The sequence below is a fragment of the Panicum hallii genome, chromosome 2 (assembly GCF_002211085.1).
Source record: "Panicum hallii strain FIL2 chromosome 2, PHallii_v3.1, whole genome shotgun sequence".
Classification (NCBI taxonomy): Eukaryota; Viridiplantae; Streptophyta; class Magnoliopsida; order Poales; family Poaceae; genus Panicum; species Panicum hallii.
Genome location: NC_038043.1, coordinates 41473165 through 41490790, shown reverse-complemented (window position 1 = coordinate 41490790; position 17626 = coordinate 41473165). Strand labels below are relative to the sequence as shown.

Below are 17626 nucleotides of genomic sequence, written 5' to 3'. Positions count from 1 at the left end.
ACTTCATTATGTTCCGGTTTGCAATCACGTGAAACCTTTGTTGTATGTATAAGGATGTGCAACATCCTGCTCGGTAGGATCATATGTTGACTTTAAATAATTTTGTTATGATCTGCACCAATGATGTTGATAAATATGTCAGTCTCAAAGAGGAAAGGATTGGCAAGAAAGAAGAGGTTACCACCGAAGTCCACGATGGTAAACTCTGTCCAATTGCCGCGACGTTCTTCTGCAGATCTCGAAGGACACTCCTGCTAGATATTTTGGAAAAAAAAATTCTCAGAACAAGTCTCAGATATTTTGGTCAATACTAGTTCACAAGTCTAGTCTGATGACATCCTCTGAATTTTGTCATACAAACGTGCAGCCTGTGCGTAATCTATCTAACACTCCTACCGTTTCCTCCCTCACTCACACAACCGTAAAGAGTGGCAAGTTTGGTCATTGGTTCGTCAGACCCGCACCCAAAACCAACCACCTCACCTACAACACGAACTAACCAACCAGTCGCCATCAGAGAGAGCTTCAGAGGATTGATCTCCCTCCAACCAGGAAACGCTTGCGAAACAAACCTTCCCCCACCCGTCGTCCGCCTTACTCTCTTCACCGCGTCGGGATCAGCCGGATCCGATCAACCGCTCGATCGCCCTCCCCCTCCGCGTCAACCGATCGAGCCATTGTCCATTGCTCCTGCTGCCACCTCGAACCTGTCGCCGTTCTTCCTAATCCTCCCTGAAGCTTTTCCGTTGCCAATTAGCAAATCAACATCTCTGCTCTCACTTTTTTATTCGTCTAAAAAAGTTTGATTCAAAAGTCGTGGACGGAATGGAACCAAGAAGAGATCGTCATCTGGATTAGTAAATGTGGATTTGTGGTTCGGTCAGGACTGAAGAAATTCACTAATGGAGCCTGACAGCTTCCTGATAACGGCTACATCGCAACCACCGCCACCTCCACCACCGCTGCTCCGTCCGTCCTCGGTCGCCATCACCCCCCGTCACACTCCTCCCTCCAGACGTCCCCGTCCCCACTCACCGTTTCGCCACGATTTCTGCCCGGAAACCTATCCTGCTGCACCAGCCAAACAACGCAGGCTCTCCTCATTCAAACTCCATTACCGCTTCTCGCAAAGGCACACCGGAGGTTTCGGCGTTTCTTGGCCCGGAAGCACGCTCCTCTCTCTCTGTACATGCGACGACATGCCTTGCGAGCTGCTAATGTAATGCCCACTCCTACTCGGCTTCGCGTTGTCCTCCCTTTACTTCTTGGCCAAAGCCCCGCTTATAGGTGGCGCGTCTCGTCACCCTACTTGGCCCCCAAGAGACCGTCTCCTTCTTTACCCTTGAGTTGATCATCGCACGCCTGCACTGTGTACTGCACCTCCGTGCCCTGCCGTCCTCTCTCGTCCCTGTGCTCCTGACCATCCAACATCCTCCTCTGTGATCGGCGGCGCACCGCGGGCGGTTTCTCGATCGGTTCAGGTCAGCGTTGTTAATTTGCTTGTTGGTCACCATGTGTTTGTTTTTTCCCTTTCCGAGAGGAGTGCAAGTTTTTGATATGAAGTCTGCATTGGATACCATGCTGTGTGTTCTATGAACTGATACTTGCAGTGGCAACCATTCTTGCAGTTCCAGGGCATGTGCTTTTCTGGTAAAGCGTGCTGCCCCGTGTGTGCCTTGGGCCGGAGCAAGGAATATTTCTGATCGAGTTCTTCATCACGGGAAGGTATCTTCGAACTAGATGCATCACAAAGTTCCTGCGTGAGGATCTTTGCGCGACGAACCGCGAGATTTCTTGGGTGCAAATGGAAAAGGGAGGGTTCAAGATGTTCAACATAGTCTCATCCTGGAACAAGAGGAGGAGAAGCAGATCACTTGATCAGCTGAATCCATGTGAGCGAACCATTTCTCTCTTTTTTTTCCTTCCATATATGCGTGTGTTTCCAAGTAGTACGCAGGAGTTGTTTCAGTTGACCCATCGATGCCTTCATGGAATTTTGATGATCTGAAACTCCTCTGCACTTCTGCAGGGGTGTACAAGCCGGCCGAGCTGTGGCAGGCGAAGGAGCAGAGCCCGCCGCCCAAGAAGCGCAGCTGCACGATGGTGTTCACGCTCAAGGAGATGGAGGAGGCCACCAACATGTTCAGCGACCGGAACCTCATCGGCAAGGGTGGCTTCGGCCGGGTTTACAGAGGCGTGCTCAAGGATGGCCAGGTGCTTCTCAGTCACCAATTCCTGTCAATTTCCTTCCTGTCGGCGCGGGGCTCATTTTTCAGAATTTGTAGACGCACGCTAAGCTGTTTGCTTAAGCTCAGACGTTGGTGTCAATTTTGTCCTTTAGTAGCTTTCATCTGAAGCACATTTCGGATTGCTGGAAGTCCTAGCACCAATGATTCAGTTTGGAAGAGAGGTTCTTTTTTGTTGAATGTATTTGGTCATCTGACCTGGATGTGATATGTCCAGCAGACAGCAACGATCAGGGTGGTGTGACATTTTGTCTGAACATCCACTCAAGAAAACAAAGTGGCAACCACCAGTCAAATTTTATCAAACGTCAGTTGATTCTCTGTTTGTCATGATAAAACTTGACACCGAAGTTTTGAGCAGAAGCGTTAACATGCTCTTCGTTTCAGTTCATAATTTCTCGGTAGTTTTGTATTTCAGTAAATCCACTTGCAATGTTCAGAACTTGATTCTAACCGTATGAGCTTGTATTTCTGCTGGATGCGAAGATCGTCGCCATCAAGAAGATGGACCTGCCCACCTCCAAGCACGCCGACGGCGAGCGCGAGTTCCGGGTGGAGATCGACATCCTGAGCAGGCTAGACCACCCCAACCTGGTGACGCTCATCGGCTACTGCGCCGACGGGAAGCACCGGTTCGTGGTCTACGAGTTCATGCCCAAAGGCAACCTCCAGGACATCCTCAACGGTGACACCAACAAGCCCCAATTTTTCCCTCTTCCAATTGCAACGCCACAGTATGCATGTGCCTGACATTTCGTTTCTTCAGGCATCGGGGAGGTGAAGATGGACTGGCCGCTGCGCCTGCGGATCGCGCTGGGCGCGGCGAGGGCGCTGGCGTACCTGCACTCGAGCACGGCCGTCGGCGTCCCCGTCGTCCACCGAGACTTCAAGTCCAGCAACATTCTCCTCACCGAACACTTCGAGGCCAAGGTAGTTTCAGTTACCACTTACCACTGGTGGTGGCGTCCTCCTAACAATCCCTGCTCAAACTGAAAACTTAGTCACCTCTGCATTGCATCGCCGAAACCCTGCCAGATCTCCGACTTCGGGCTCGCCAAGCTGATGCAGCAGGACCAGGACCTGCACACGACCACCCGGGTGCTGGGCACCTTCGGCTACTTCGACCCTGAGTACGCACTGGTACGTCTGCCACCTCGATCGCCATGATCTTGCTCGCACATTCAGTTCAGGTTCTTTCCGCTGCGACGTCGATGCCAAATTGCCGATGCTTCGTGTCTTCCAGACGGGGAAGCTGACGCTGCAGAGCGACGTGTACGCGTTCGGCGTGGTGCTGCTGGAGCTGCTGACGGGGCGGCGCGCAATCGACCTGAGCCAGGGTCCCCAGGAGCAGAACCTCATCGTGGGGATCCACCAGGCGGTGGGCGACCGGAAGAAGCTGCGCAGGGTGGTGGACCGGGACATGGCCAAGGGCTCCTACACGGTGGAGTCGGTGTCCATGTTCGCCGGGCTCGCCGCGCGGTGCGTCTCCTTCGACGGCGCCGCCCGGCCGTCGATGCCGGACTGCGTCAAGGAGCTCCAGTTCATCATGTACGCCAACATGAAGATCTGATCGCACTCGCTCGGGTGCCTGGAGCCTGGAGGGGGACGCAGGCCACGCCCACGCGTGGGGTTTTGAGACGGGGCGCGGCTGCTGGATGGGTTGCAACTGCAGGTCTGCAGCTTTTGTTTGGTTGAAACAAAAATTGGAGAGGATTGATCTCATGATCGTGATACTTGTACAGGGTTATAGTAACTTCTCACTGCGATAGGAATGCATTTCGGTCTGCAAAAGGGCAGTGCTTTTTTTTTTTTCGAAAAAAAGGAGTGGACACCAAACAATAAAGGGCTCTGTTTGGGACCGCAAATTCTTATACGAGAGATTGAAGAGAGATCTCGCGTGTGCAAGCATGCAAGGTGTGTTGTCGGTCAAAACCCGCGTGCGAGCAGTGGGCAACACGGGGAGTCGGGAGACTTTCGAGACTGCTGATGGGCCCCGGTCCCTCGGTCAACGGCCTAGAGATTCGGCACACGCCCTGGCTTCAGAGTCGCTAGGCGTGCCACCTGACCCTATACCAGATCAGGAAGGTGTGATGTATTAAATTCCTGCATGCAAAGATACGGGTAAACATTAATCCGAGCCGTGATCGGCTCATCGCTTCCTTCCCAGTATCGGCTATAAAGAGCCAATTGAATCAACACCGGATCGGCTTTATAAGTAAACAATATATGTGCTCGATAACGCTATAAATCCCGCTCCATAAATATCAATCTAATCCAACCTACGACGATTAAAACCCTCACTGCATAATCGGAACATCTTATACGTGATTGAGCCTAACGAATACCAAAAAGTAACGAAATAACAACCTAAACAGAGGCCTAAAAACTAACCGAAAAGCCGATTCCCGGAACAATCTCCTTTTAAGCTGCTACCCGACACTAATTACACCGCCGGAACTTTCAACTCGTTTGCAAGGCCTAATCATGTAGATATTGAGCTAAATCTCTGATGAACAGAAACTAATCATAACAGATTGGATCTACTAATAAGAATAAAGCAAGATGCAACCATTGCACCTGGGACCAGACGCGATGATTACTAAACACTTATGAGTAACAAAACAGAGCATGATCGGAATATAAAGAAATTAACTTACTCTATGTGCGTTAAGATAATCAGTGCTACTCGTTATCAACAATACTTCAGAACGAGAAACACATAAATTAAGAGAGCAAGAGCAATGCTACGCCAATCACGCAGAGCGTGATCGGGGTCGCACGGCACTTACCCGAGAAAACCCTAGAACAGGGGAGGCGATGCGCCGAAAGTTGTTGATGAATGATTCTGTCTTTATTGTTTACTCATGGTACATATTTATAGTTCGTAGACTTATCTTTCTTAACCAACCCTAACCAAACACGACACGAATCTTAACTATCTATATCTAAATTATTTACACGGCCTCCCTGGGCCCAAAACAACCGCACAGCGTCCGATTCACAAGCCCATTATAGTTATCCTCCAAACCCATCTTGCTCCACAGCCCACTTCCGGCCTGTCCAAATTATGGCGATAACAAGGAGTCAAGAATGTATTCTCTCCGCTCTAATAATTATAGGTTGTTTTGATATTTGTAGGTGCATAGACTTTACATCCAGAAATAACGTATAATTTAGAATAGAGAGAATATTTGTGGTTGTTAATGAACCCGTACAAAATTTGTAGAAAATATATATGGCTGGAGCAATTACATAAGTTTCAATTTCATAGAATAGAATCTTTTTTTCTCGAGAGAATATCATACAAACATATTGAAGTATAATTTTATTGTAAAAAACTTAGGGTAAGAAACCACTGATGCTACTGGAATTTAATTTGTGCGATGTGAACTATGACCTTCTTTAGGGGTTTTTTTTCTTTTCTTTGGTTATTAGATGTGCATGACGTAGCCCAACTAAACGGAAAGGTCAGCCCAACAAGCCAGCCCAACTGGCCAACTCCCATCGCGTGCCCAATAGTGCAGGCGTCCAGCACGCGGCGCGGAACTTGCCATCGATTCCCGAGCGCAAGGGGTCCACACGCTCTGTTGCTAGCCTTTCACAGGCGCCGATGCCGAGCTCGGACTCGGGCACCGCCGCGGCCACCGTCTCCGCTCATATATACTCAGAGATCAAGCAAACCAACCCGCACGCAATCACGCAGCAGCGGCGGGTAGCTAGCAAGAACATCTCCGCGCTCTTCGACAAGATCCTCGAGCCGATTGGGCGGCCGGCCATTTGGGAGGGAGGGAGGGAGGGGGCGAGGCGCTTTCGCCGGCCTTCTTGGCGCTCATGGAGAGGTTCGCCGCCATGGTCAGCAGCCGCCGGGCTGCCCCCGCTCCGGCTGCGGCTGCGTCTGCGGCTCCGGGGCCCGACGAGGAGGAGGTGAAGGAGAATGCCAAAGGGAAGCTGACGGCGGAGGACGAGGCGTACCTGAGGATCCAGCTGGAGGAAATCGTCGTCGTCAAGAACGAGGACGTCTCCCGCCTCGCCGCCGCGCACGGCAGCAACTACCTCGGCGGCGCCACCTCCCGCGCGTGCGCGCCCGGCGTGGCCGCGGCCGCGGCCGCGGCGGCGGGGCCTGCGGGGAGTTCGGCTGGGACGGGGGCGGCGGCGGCGGCCCGGGGCGCGCTGTCGACGACCGTGGGCTGGATCGTTGGCTCCAACTAGAGGGTCGCTGCTGTTCCTGTACTTTCGCCGAAGAGATCTAGCGAGCTGGTGAGCCGAGGTCTAGGGGGTTTTTTTTTGGTAGATCCCAATCTTGCTCTTGTTCTTGGAAGGCGAGGGGATCGGTTCTTGTGATCGAATTGGTGAACTTGCATTGTCTCAAACTGCCCCAATTGATGCCAATTCGGTGGATTATTTGGCTTTGCGGCGACAATTTGAGTTGAATTACGCGTTATCTGTTAATTCGAGTTCGTGTTGTCGTCGAAGCAGAGGTCACCATTGGTAGCTAACAATGCCCCAGGTTACCATTTTACACCGAAACCATATTAACGAGCAAGCAAATCATTTGACGTTTGAAGGAATCTTCCTGAGCAAAATAAAACCACAAGCCAAACACACGGCAGAAGGATATGATCAAGCAGAACTTCTAATTGGAAATTCGTTTCGAAGGAAACTCGTATCTAGATGCCAGTTGCAATGGTGATGGAGCTACGGGAAACTATAGGTTCTGCATTATGGCAAGATAGAAGAAAATCTTCCCCCATTTGAGCATAACGGAAAATGATGGTAACATAGGAATTGTTTTTTATCTGGTGACAAATTTGCTCGAGTCCTTGCCAAAGTTTCGCGATGCCAATATTTTCTTAGCTCGACAGCCCGGGCGTAGAGAAGAAACGAGAGCCCCAATAAAGGAAGGAACCTATCAAAGTTGGTAACAAATAAATGCTTCATAAACTCGGTGGAATTTGGCAAGACAAGCATTGGCATCATGGAACCAAACAATGCAAGCCACCGCTCGCCCTGACTTTGGGTTAACGAAAGCCAAGAGAAGAAACGCTTGTGCCGCGAGAGCACGAAATGCCACATCTACAACGAACCTTCTGAATTTTCGATGCTGCAAGGAAGTGTTTTCATTTGTTTTGGATCCTTTGCAGAACACAAAAAATACCAGGCAGCAGCACCAAAGTTCATCATCCCTGCGGATTCAGCACCTGGAGGTAACAGCGAATTCACCAGTTCAACCATGCGGTCCCGCCTGTCAGTGACTCCCCACTGTACCAGCCAGTCAACCACGGAGTAGCACAGTGGCAGAGCAGGTCCAAAGCGTGCACACCACATTGAGCCCGGAGCCAGGCACGCCCGAGCACGAGCAAGCGAGCAGGCGGAGCAGGCGAGATCTCTCCCAATCTTCCCACTCGATTCGCGACACCCGGGCCCTTCCCCTCCGCCGCCCCCCTCGCCTCCCTGTCGGAATCAATCCCCATCCCGATGGCGCAAGGCACCGCGCCCTCCGCCGCCGGGGCCGCCGGCGGCGGCGGCCCCTCGGCCCCCGCTGTCTCCACTACTCCCCCGGGCACGCCCCGCGCCTCCGCGCCGCCCTCCTCCGGGGCGGTCGGGTTCCACTACGCGGTGGAGCTCTACTTCGACCCGGCGCTGGAGAACCAGGTGCTCAAGGCGTGGAACGCGCTGGCGCGGCGGCAGCTCGGCAGCCGCCTCATCGACGCCGCCGCCCGCCCGCACCTCCCGCTGCTCCACCTCCCCGCCGCCGCACTCCCGCCGCCCGGGACCGGCGCGGGTGGGGACCCGCTCCTCCGCCTGGGGCCCTCGCTCCGGGCGCTCGCGTCCCGCCTCGACCCGCTCCCGCTCGCGCTCTCCTCGCTCGCCGCGCTCCCCGCCGCCGCCTCCTCCCCGAACGACAACGTGCTCTTCCTCGCGCCCACCCCCTCCGCCGCGCTCCTGGGCCTCCACGCGCAGCTCTGCGAGCTGCTGCGGAAGGACGCGGGTGTCGAGGTCCCCGACGCGTTCCGGCCGGACCACTGGGTCCCGCGATGCGCCGTCGCCGTTGACGTGCCCCGCGGCCGCATGGCCGAGGCCTTCTGCGTGCTCCGAGAGCTCAAGCTGCTCCCCGTCTCCGGGTACGGGATGGAAATCGCGCTCGTCGAGGTCGGCGCTGCGGTTAGAGAGCTCGTGTCCTACCCGCTCGGCGGCAGTGGTGGAGCTGGAGCCGACTGAGAGGTAAGATGCTCTCCAACTGGATCTTGATCTTAGATTTGAGTTCCCAGTTCGGTGGTCGTAGTGTTCTTTTTAGGTTGGGCAGGGAACTTCTAATCTTGATGCTGAATCTTTGCCGATTTAGCAATTGGCATGAGTAGTTTGCAAACAACTAGGAGCTGGTACAAATTGTTTGACGAATGTTGAATTAGAGTGGACTAACCGGGAGTAGTAGAGTAGCAACGTAATAATTGGTTCTATCTTAGGAGTGACAGCAAAGGTACTACTAGCTGCACGCACCCCAAAAGAAAAACCACTCTAGATGCATTACGAGAAATATCTCTTAACTCCTTCCTCATCTTTGTAGCTTGTGAATAACAAATTTGTACCGAGTTGCATAATTGTGTGTCATTGATTTGTAGATGTATGTCCTTCTTGTAAGATCATTTGCCATTTTGCTTTAACAGATACATATCTAATTGCATAGGCTCTAAGATATTAAGGATTTAGTTGTGTATCGAAATGTAGTTTTAAATCTTAAGACTAAATTGTCAAGTAACTGCTACTAAACCAAATTTATAAACAAACAAAATTATAGCATATGGCCACCAAAAGAAGTAGATTGTGTGTCATGGCCACTAATCTTGTATCTTAGAGTTTAGATGTTAGCACAGAACAAATTGACATCATACGTCGCATCGTTGTAGATATTATGTGGTTGTTTATTTGTTCTCAGCATAATTGATACAAAGCAAACAACCACATAATATAAATCATTCTCGCAATTTATCTGTTCCTTCCTTTCTTTTTTGCCTTTTGTACTAGAATGTTCACCACAGTACTTTTAACTTTGTAAACTATTAAACATAGAAGGATTTGGATTTATCAGATAAAGGCAAGGGATGTGTGGGTGACTTGCTGTTATGAACCGTACTTCATTAGGGGTAAACACCACGGGGAAGATAGCTGGGTGGAGTCGGCTTGGAGGGAGACTAGACTATTAGGGGACTTGGGATTAATTCTTCTTCATTGCTTGATTGAAAGAAGATGCAGTCCATCCCTATATATACGAGGAGACTTGACCTTAAGAAACTAATCTCTAGAACTAATGAACTAACCTGATGAAGTGTATTCTCTCTCCCAACATTATCTGTTGTAGTCTTCAAAACAGCTAACAGATTTACAACACCAGCTTCCCTTGTGCTTTATAGACAACATTCCAGTGTCCAAAATGTGGGGTACAGACGTTCTCTTGATGATCAATTTTCCTAGTAGCGTGTTGTATAACAGTGCTTATTCAATGTTCTTCATCACTGCTAACGGTATCCACAGGCATATTTTGTATTTGATCAGCCAGGGGCACTTTCAAGCCATATTCTACTAAGCAGTTGTATTGACATGGTGATCACAGTTAATCTAATGCATGGTCGTTTTTCAGGTGCTGTTGTATTTTGTAAAATATCTAGAACATCATGGATGGACAATCATATTTAACAAGGACGACATAGTGATAATGTGGCATTTGCACGTCCAATTTGCCTTCTTTGGAGGAACTACATTTGGAAGAAGGCTAGAACATACTGTATCCTAACACATACAGTATTTTGTTTGATCATTTCTTTAATCTTTTGGTTGATAATGTATTTGATGTTCCTCCATTGTAGACACTTCACATAGTGTATCACTTGTCCTGAAGTTTACTGTAAGGAATGTTGTTAGTTATTGTGTTCGTGTGCCCTGAACCACCTGTGCTCTCCGTTCTTTCGCCCACCAGATTTGCGTTACATGTATGTTCTGTGCTTGAAGCCTTTTTTGTTAACATTTTTGGAAATAGGCTGCAATCCTGATGTTCGGCCTTGTCAGGAGAACCCGTTCTGTATAGAATTCCAAGTTACATTTTTTTATTGTAATCGGTTAGTGTACCAACTCTGGTAGTTCGATGATCGTGGCTTGCAGAGTGCGCTTTTGCTGTGGCTTTTTTTATTGTAATAACTGGCCACGCAAATCGCTCATCCTTGAGTAATTTGTGATGTCGGTAAATGATTATTGCTGACAACCAGGCCATGTTTATACAACTGTAAGCTGAACTGAGCATAACTCACTATGTTTTGTTTAACTGGTAGTATGTTTCAGGTGATCAGGTCCAGACTTAGCCAAGATCACCATGAACAGGCCAGTGGTCTCTGGGCAGAATGTCATTGGTAGCAAGCATAGCGAGCGCCGCTAATTGATGGAAAAGGTCAAGACCGCGTCACCGCGATCCGCACCTTTCGCCTCACGTTCAGGCCGAATTTCAGGGCCATTGTCGCATGCTGCCATCTTCTGCAGGGACGAGGCTTCTGCAGACCTAACTCCATGTAGTCGGAGAATTTGGACAAAATGATGGCTCTACAAATTTCTCATTCGAACCGAGTTCCAAGAATTTAGACCAAATTCACCCGTCCAACCGACCACTTGGTAAGGCTGTCTCCAACGGTGCTCTCTAAACCGTTCTCTACCGTATATACAGAGAAGATTTGGTTCTCTATTGTTCCAGCAGCGTTCTCTAAATGGTCCTCTAAAATAGAGAACGCTACAGGTTTCCTCTCTATCCTCTTCTCTATTTTTTCTTTATGTTTTAAACACTGAATTAAATAAAAATAAAATATGTCCATATCATTTGAGGTATGATAAATATGTACGTACGAAAATTTGGAACAAAATATGTTTCTAATATAGAATTTAATCTATAGAGAACGAGATTTAGAGAACATTGTTGGAGAGAAATAAGATATAGAAGAGAATCTTGTAGAGAATTCTGTAAACGAATGATAGAGAAGGATATAAAGAACGACGGTTGGAGATAGCCTGACTTCGAATCTACTAGTCTGGTACGAGTACGACGACTAGTTTGACGGCGCTGCCGACGCTGCGCCGGCGTCGACGCTGTCGGCCCATCGCTTGACGACCTGCAACAGGATCTCGTTCCACGTGTCGATGGGCCCCGGCAGGCACCAGTGCACGCAGTCGTTGGGCATCCGCTCCCTGGCGCCGCCGGCGAACGGGAACGCCCGTGTGTACAGGCCCGGGTGCCCGTCCGGGCGCATCGCCGCCAGCCGCGTCACCTGCAGCGCCTCCACGGCCAGCCCCGCCCCGCGCGCCGTCACGTCCGCGCCCGCCGCCGCGGCCTCCTCCACCCCGGCGCGCAGCATCTCCTCGTCCATGTACAGCGGCTCCCGCTCCCCGCGCGCGTACGGCTCCGTGCGCGCGCACGACGTCGGGCTGTCCCACTCCCCCTCGAAGTGCGCCGGCGAGAACGTCGTCACCACGGCCAGCCGGGGGCGGGCGGGCGAGGAGGAGGCGGAGGCGACGCGGGCGATGAGCTCGCGGAGCGCGTTCCGGACGGCGAGGCGGAACACGCCGAAGAAGCCCGTCTCCGTGCGGTTGCCCTCCGGGCAGCGGTGGCACCCGATGAAGGCGCCGCGGTCGTAGAACATGGCCGGATTCAGGTACCACTGCCCCGCCAAGAGCACCACCACGTCGAATCCCGGGGCCTCGGCGGCCCACCGCTCGTCGGGCTGGTCGAAGTAGATCTGGTTGTGGTACAGCCCGCCCGCCGGCGGCGGTGTCTTGGGCCTCTCCGTGCCGTTCACCAGGAACGGGGACCAGAACACCGACACCGTGGCGTTGTGCGACGGGAACGCCCAGCGCCGGAACTTGCGGAGCTCGTCGCCGTCCCCGTCCCCGTCGCCCCCGCCGGCGCCGCGCACCAGCCGGGCCGGGAACGCGGAGGCGAGCAGGCAGACGAGGGACTCGCACTGGTTCCGCGCGAGCGAGTCGCCCACGAAGGCCACGTGCCGGCCGCGCACCGCGCCCAGGAACCGCGCGGGGTCGAACGGCGGCAGCGCGCACCCGCGCGGGCGCCACCGCCAGCGGAGGTACCCCGTGTCGGGCCGCCCGTGCGCCGCGCAGTTCTGGCCGGCCTTGATGGTCTCGCCGCAGCTCGCCCCGCTGTACCGCGGGCCCGCCACGGTCCGCACCCACTCCCCGTCCGAGTAGTCGCACCGCGCGGCCGAAGCCTCCGGTGATGGCAATGCAGCAGCGGAGGCATTCGCCTGGCGCGACGGCGACGGGGAGGAGGGTGCCGCGGCGGTGGTGTGAGGAGGGGGCAGAGGGGGAGGAAGGGTGAGGAGGTAGTGGAGGAGGGCGAGGGGGATGAGCGCGTAGAGCGCCACGGCGACGGTGCGCTTGGTGAGGAAGGAAGAGGAGGCGAAATGGTGGCTAGGAGTGGAGGCGCCCATGGGGATCGATCCAGCCATCCGGCATACGAGACTACGAGAGAGCTCACGAGGCGCGCATAGGGAGTGGAGGCAGCGAGGCGCCCTGGGTGGCTCAAATGGGCCGGTGCCCGGTGGGGTCGCTAAGACCTGGATTTTGGGGTCTTTGCTATGTCGTCGTAAAAGCACGTGTATTTGTTTTTCTCGCAAGCAAGTGAGCTCGGAGCTCTCTCCTAGGCCTGCCTGTACTGACTCCACCTTCACCCGGCGCTGCTGCAGAGGCTTTGGCGATCTCACCCTCGCTCTTCGTGACGATCTTCCCTCTTCCTCGACCCTCTTCTCAATAGTCAGTATGGGCGGTGTACGAGCATCTGTTTCCCTGTCTCCAACTCAAATATTAGTTGAAAAGCATATGGCTGAGGTGGATCGAATCTTGCTTAAACCCAGCGCCTCTGCCACTGCTTGCTTAGCATCCCACTCTTGATTCTTGGCTATGGCACTGCTTCTGAAACATTCTAGTGCCGAGCTTATGGATAACACGGCCAAGAACAACTTCAGGTGCCTGATAATGGGCCAACGGGGTTGCAGCTCGGTGGTGAGTGCTGACACGAACTTAAGAACTGATAGCACTGTTGACTCATCCATTGGGAGGCACGAAATCTGGATGCACCGAACTGGAAGTGGTGTAACTTCAGGCGATAAGCAAGTTCGCTACATTTAGCATAAATTGTGAGGGCCAGATACCGGAAGGATAGGTAACAGTCAGCTGAAGGTTGAGCATGGAGTCGTGCGTCACGGCTTCCAACCTGAAAAGAGCACGCGGATCTCTTTTCCTCCCAGTTTGAAGCTTCGATTTTATTCTTTGCGGGGCTTTGTGCATATCTCTCTCTCTGTAAAATGAAGTTCTCTGCAAGTTAGGCTGATCAACGAAGGTGAAGCATGCGGCGCTTGGGTGTGCTACAAGGACGGTTGCTCTCTCTAGGCGGCCCTGGAATCACCACTTACCAGGCCGCCTGTGAGGCGGTGACACTGAGGACGGCGGCACGAGATCTCGAGCGCCGGCGAGGTGCCGACGCTACGCGGCCGGGCGATTTCTACTTTCCTCTCGTGGTCGATGCCGTATGCCTCTCCCCTTTGGCCATATCCATGTGTTTTAACCCCACCAGTTTGACCGATCCGTACGGCGGGACTCGGGATCTATTTTTTCTTACCGCACCGGAAGATCACGCAAGACCACCCACCGGGTGCGCGATGCGATCCGCACCGGACGGCGCGGGTTCAGGGCTCCAGGCCTTTCCGGGAGGGCGACGCGTCGCGTGCGACTCCGTCTCCGTCTCGGAGAGAATCACGGTGCCATCCTATTGCCATCTCGTGGAGTATTTCTTTTACCAAGGTAACTCCAGCACAGGTTACGAAAATGCACCCGGAGCTTACCTTAAACGGATTTCTCTAATTCCAGATTCCATCATTCCTAGGACGGAAAGCAATACAACAAGCGCAAAAGAACCTGCAGAACCACTCAAACTGTTACTACCACCACCCAAAAACCTCAGCTGCTCGTTTTTACCGAGGGCGTTAGAACCCGATTCCCCGTCCTACTAGTGTCCCTTCAGTCTGAGCGTGGTAAAAAGTAGGTTCACGGCGACGAGGACGAGGACTCGGCGGCGGCGTCGGCGCCGGCGCCGTCGGCCCAGCGCTTGACGAGCTGCAGCAGGATCTCGTTCCACGTGTCGATGGGCCCGGGCAGGCACCAGTGCACGCAGTCGTTGGGCACGCGCTCCCTCGCGCCGCCGGCGAACGGGAACGGGTGCATGTACGCGCCCGGGTGCCCATCGGCGCGCAGCGCCGCCATCCGCGTCACCCGCAGCGCCTCCACCGTGACGCCGGCCCCGCGCGCCCTGGCATCCGCGGCCGCCGCCGTGACCTCCTCCGCCTCGGCGCGGAGCATCTCGCCGTCCATGTACTCCATCCCCCGCTCCCCGGGCGCGTACGGCTCCGTGCGCGCGCACGCGGTCGGGCTGTCCCAGTCCCCCTCGAAGTGCGCCGGCGAGAACGTCGTCACCACGGCCAGCTTCGGGCGGCGGCCGTGCCACTCCTGCTGCTGCGCCCGGGCGCCGCGGAGGACGACCTCGCGGAGCGCGCCGCGGACGGCGAGGCGGAACGCGCCGAAGAAGCCCGTCTCCGTGCGGTTGGGCTCCGGGCAGTGGTGGCACCCGACCACGGCGCCGCGGTCGTAGAACATGGCCGGGTGCAGGAACCAGTGCCCCGCGGACAGCACCACCACGTCGATGCCGGGGAGCTCCGCCGCCCACCGCTCGTCGGGCTGGTCCAGGAAGAGCCGGTTGTGGTCCAGCCCCGCCGCTCCCCCCTTGGCCTTCTCCGTGCCGTTCACCAGGAACGGTGACCAGAACACGGACACCGTGGCGTCGTGGGACGGGAACGCCCACCGCCGGAACTTGCGGAGCTCGTCGCCGTCGCCGTCCCCGTCGCCGCCGCCCGCGCCGCGCACGAGGTGGGCCGGGAACGCCGAGCTGAGCAGGCAGACGAGGGATTCGCACTGATTCCGCGCCAGGGAGTCGCCCACGAAGGCGACGTGGCGGCCGCGGACGAGGCGCAGGAACTCGGCCGGGTCGAAGGGCGGGAGCGCGCAACCGCGCGGGCGCCACCGCCAGCGGAGGTACCCCGCGTCGGGCCGCCCGTGCGCCTCGCAGTTCTGCCCGGCCTTGATCGTCCCGCCGCAGCTCGTCCCGTTGTACAGCGGCGCCGCCGCGCTCCGCACCCACGCCCCATCCGAGTAGTCGCACCGCGGCGCCGCGCGCGTCCTTTTGGCTCCCGCGGCCACCGCCTTCTCCTTAACCGCGGCGACCTTGGTGCCCCGCGGCGGTGACGGGGAGGAGGAGGTGGCGGCGGCGGCGGTCTGATGGGCAGGAGAAGGGAGGGAGATGAGGTAGTGGAGGAGGGCGAGCGGGATGAGGGCGTAGAGCGCGAAGGTGACGATCCGCTTGGCGAGGAGGGATCGCGGGAGGGTCGAGCTGCTGGAATGGTGGCGGGGGGTGGAGGCACCCATGGGACGGGATCGAGGATCGATCCAGCGCCACCTCCAGCTGACGATGGGTGAGGGTGACGAGAGTTTTGTTGCGCTGATGGCTGAAATGGCCAAATGGGGAAGTAGCTGTTCAGGTCAGAGCCGAAGGCCGGCGATCTTGTCATTACAAAAAATTGTGGTTTAATCTGGGAGCAGAGGAGAGAGAGGAAATGGATGGTGGTTGAAGTTTTATTAGTGGACAGGATCAAGGGGCAATTTCCTAGTAGTTTTTTTTAACGGTGACCTTAGAGGTGGGCTAATGATGTGGTGTGTGCAGATGACATTCACCCAAGCACGACGTCTTAGGCAACAATACCATACGCAAACAATGAGACATTAACCGACACTTGCCACACATCAACATATCATGCCATGATTATTTGTTACATTATCGAGCTAGGCAAACTTTCGTCGGTTTGATTTAAGACAATGTCCAATACTCTAAGATAGTGTTTGGTTCAAACACTGGTAACGCAAATGGAAATGAAATCAGGTTGCAGTGGTATCGTAAGTGGGATCAGTAAATTACTGTCTTTGTTTGGTTGCTAAATGTAACGGTATCAAATCACGGAGAAAAGTGTTTGAGAGAGAGAGAGCCATCCCATGAGTGCGAGGCGGCCAGCCGGCCACAACCACAATCGCCAGGCATCGGCCTTCCCAAGCAGCAGCGAATGGAGCTCCACTTCACCCTGAAGACGCTAGCAAGCTCCACCATCTGCAGCTGTAGCAGTTAGAACCACCGAGGCACTGACTACGAAGCACGCCGTTGTTGACTTAGAAGCAGCAGGCGCTGAGTAGAAGAAAACACATCTGGAAGGAGAAGATCACATCTGGAAGGAGAGGGAAGAAGCGATTTATGATGCTCTTGATGCCGGAGAGAGGGGAAGAAACGATTATGATGCTCTTGCCAGAGCTGGCAGGGTGCTGGTCACCGGTAGAGCTCCTCCCGCAGGGGGAATACAAAGGGGGATGGATGGAGCTGCTTGTGCAGGGAGCGTTCAGGAGAAGAGCTGCTCGACCAGGATAAAGATGGGTAGAATCAGAGGTAGCCGTGTATAATAATCTTGCTGAAAGAAAGCAGTGCGGGCCACCGGCGAGCTCCTAGCATTGGGGAACAAGGAAGGGGCGGGAGGAAGACGACGAGGTAATAGAACAGGCAGCGCTCGATTATTCGAGCGACGGCAATACAGGAAGCGATAACAGCGACGGATGAGGGAATCGGATATGAATAGCCAGGTACTGAATTACGCGGTATCCGATTACTAACCGTATCTAACCAAACAGATTTAACGGGATATGTTATCTTTCGTCACAATCTGATTACGTTACAAATCTCCTAACCAAACGCTATCTAAATCCGTTTCCTCTAGTGTCATACAGAGATTAAAAAGGATGAGCAGAAATATGCACACCATAAACAGAGCGACGAGCACGCCAATGGAAACACAAAAAGAACCGAGATCCAATCAACTGACAACTGCAGGTCTGCAGCCGTCCTGCTCCTGCACATTATAAGGATCAGACGTGTCCTTGCTTCAGAAGTTCAGATGGAATAGAATGATGCTGCTGTGCGCCGGTCGCTCCCGGGTGAGAGCTGGAGACGTGCGCGTGCCCGGGAGCGTCGCGTCGTGGCCCGCACTTCTGTGCAGAAATTGATCCACGGCCGCACCGCACGTTCTTCCGCCGCGCCGGCCGCTGCATGCCGGGCCGGCGCACCGACAATCAGGCACAGCGCTGCGCCTGCTAGTGCTAGCGAGCGAGCGAGCGCCCCGGCCGGCCGGGCGGCCGGCCCGGGGTTGTCACTTGTCAGGTAAAGCAGAGACGGTTCTCTCATGGGCTGG

At 54.3% G+C, this 17626-nt stretch overlaps 5 protein-coding genes across 5 annotated transcripts; 3 read left to right on the top strand and 2 right to left on the bottom strand.

Annotated features, from left to right (window-relative positions):
* Positions 1–1077: 1077 nt before the first annotated feature.
* On the top strand, positions 1078–4312 carry LOC112881614 (probable serine/threonine-protein kinase PBL28). Its single transcript, XM_025946394.1, has 7 exons — positions 1078–1481; positions 1629–1892; positions 2030–2214; positions 2733–2931; positions 3013–3176; positions 3282–3386; positions 3490–4312. Exons 2-7 carry the CDS (start codon positions 1805–1807, stop codon positions 3814–3816), a joined length of 1068 nt encoding a protein of 355 aa, XP_025802179.1. The 5' UTR covers positions 1078–1481; positions 1629–1804; the 3' UTR covers positions 3817–4312.
* Positions 4313–5697: 1385 nt separating this feature from the next.
* LOC112882540 lies at positions 5698–6695 on the top strand. The gene has a single exon (XM_025947620.1). It carries the CDS (start codon positions 6078–6080, stop codon positions 6453–6455), a length of 378 nt encoding a protein of 125 aa, XP_025803405.1. The 5' UTR covers positions 5698–6077; the 3' UTR covers positions 6456–6695.
* Positions 6696–7556: 861 nt separating this feature from the next.
* On the top strand, positions 7557–10387 carry LOC112879683. The gene is made up of 2 exons (XM_025944045.1): positions 7557–8468; positions 9883–10387. Exon 1 carries the CDS (start codon positions 7722–7724, stop codon positions 8463–8465), a length of 744 nt encoding a protein of 247 aa, XP_025799830.1. The 5' UTR covers positions 7557–7721; the 3' UTR covers positions 8466–8468; positions 9883–10387.
* A 751-nt stretch (positions 10388–11138) lies between these two features.
* Positions 11139–12881, bottom strand: LOC112883011 (protein ALTERED XYLOGLUCAN 4-like). Its single transcript, XM_025948223.1, has one exon. It carries the CDS (start codon positions 12740–12742, stop codon positions 11330–11332), a length of 1413 nt encoding a protein of 470 aa, XP_025804008.1. The 5' UTR covers positions 12743–12881; the 3' UTR covers positions 11139–11329.
* A 1266-nt stretch (positions 12882–14147) lies between these two features.
* Positions 14148–15778, bottom strand: LOC112883140 (protein ALTERED XYLOGLUCAN 4-like). Its single transcript, XM_025948382.1, has one exon. The coding sequence runs from the start codon at positions 15765–15767 to the stop codon at positions 14337–14339; it is 1431 nt and encodes a 476-aa protein (XP_025804167.1). The 5' UTR covers positions 15768–15778; the 3' UTR covers positions 14148–14336.
* Positions 15779–17626: the final 1848 nt, after the last annotated feature.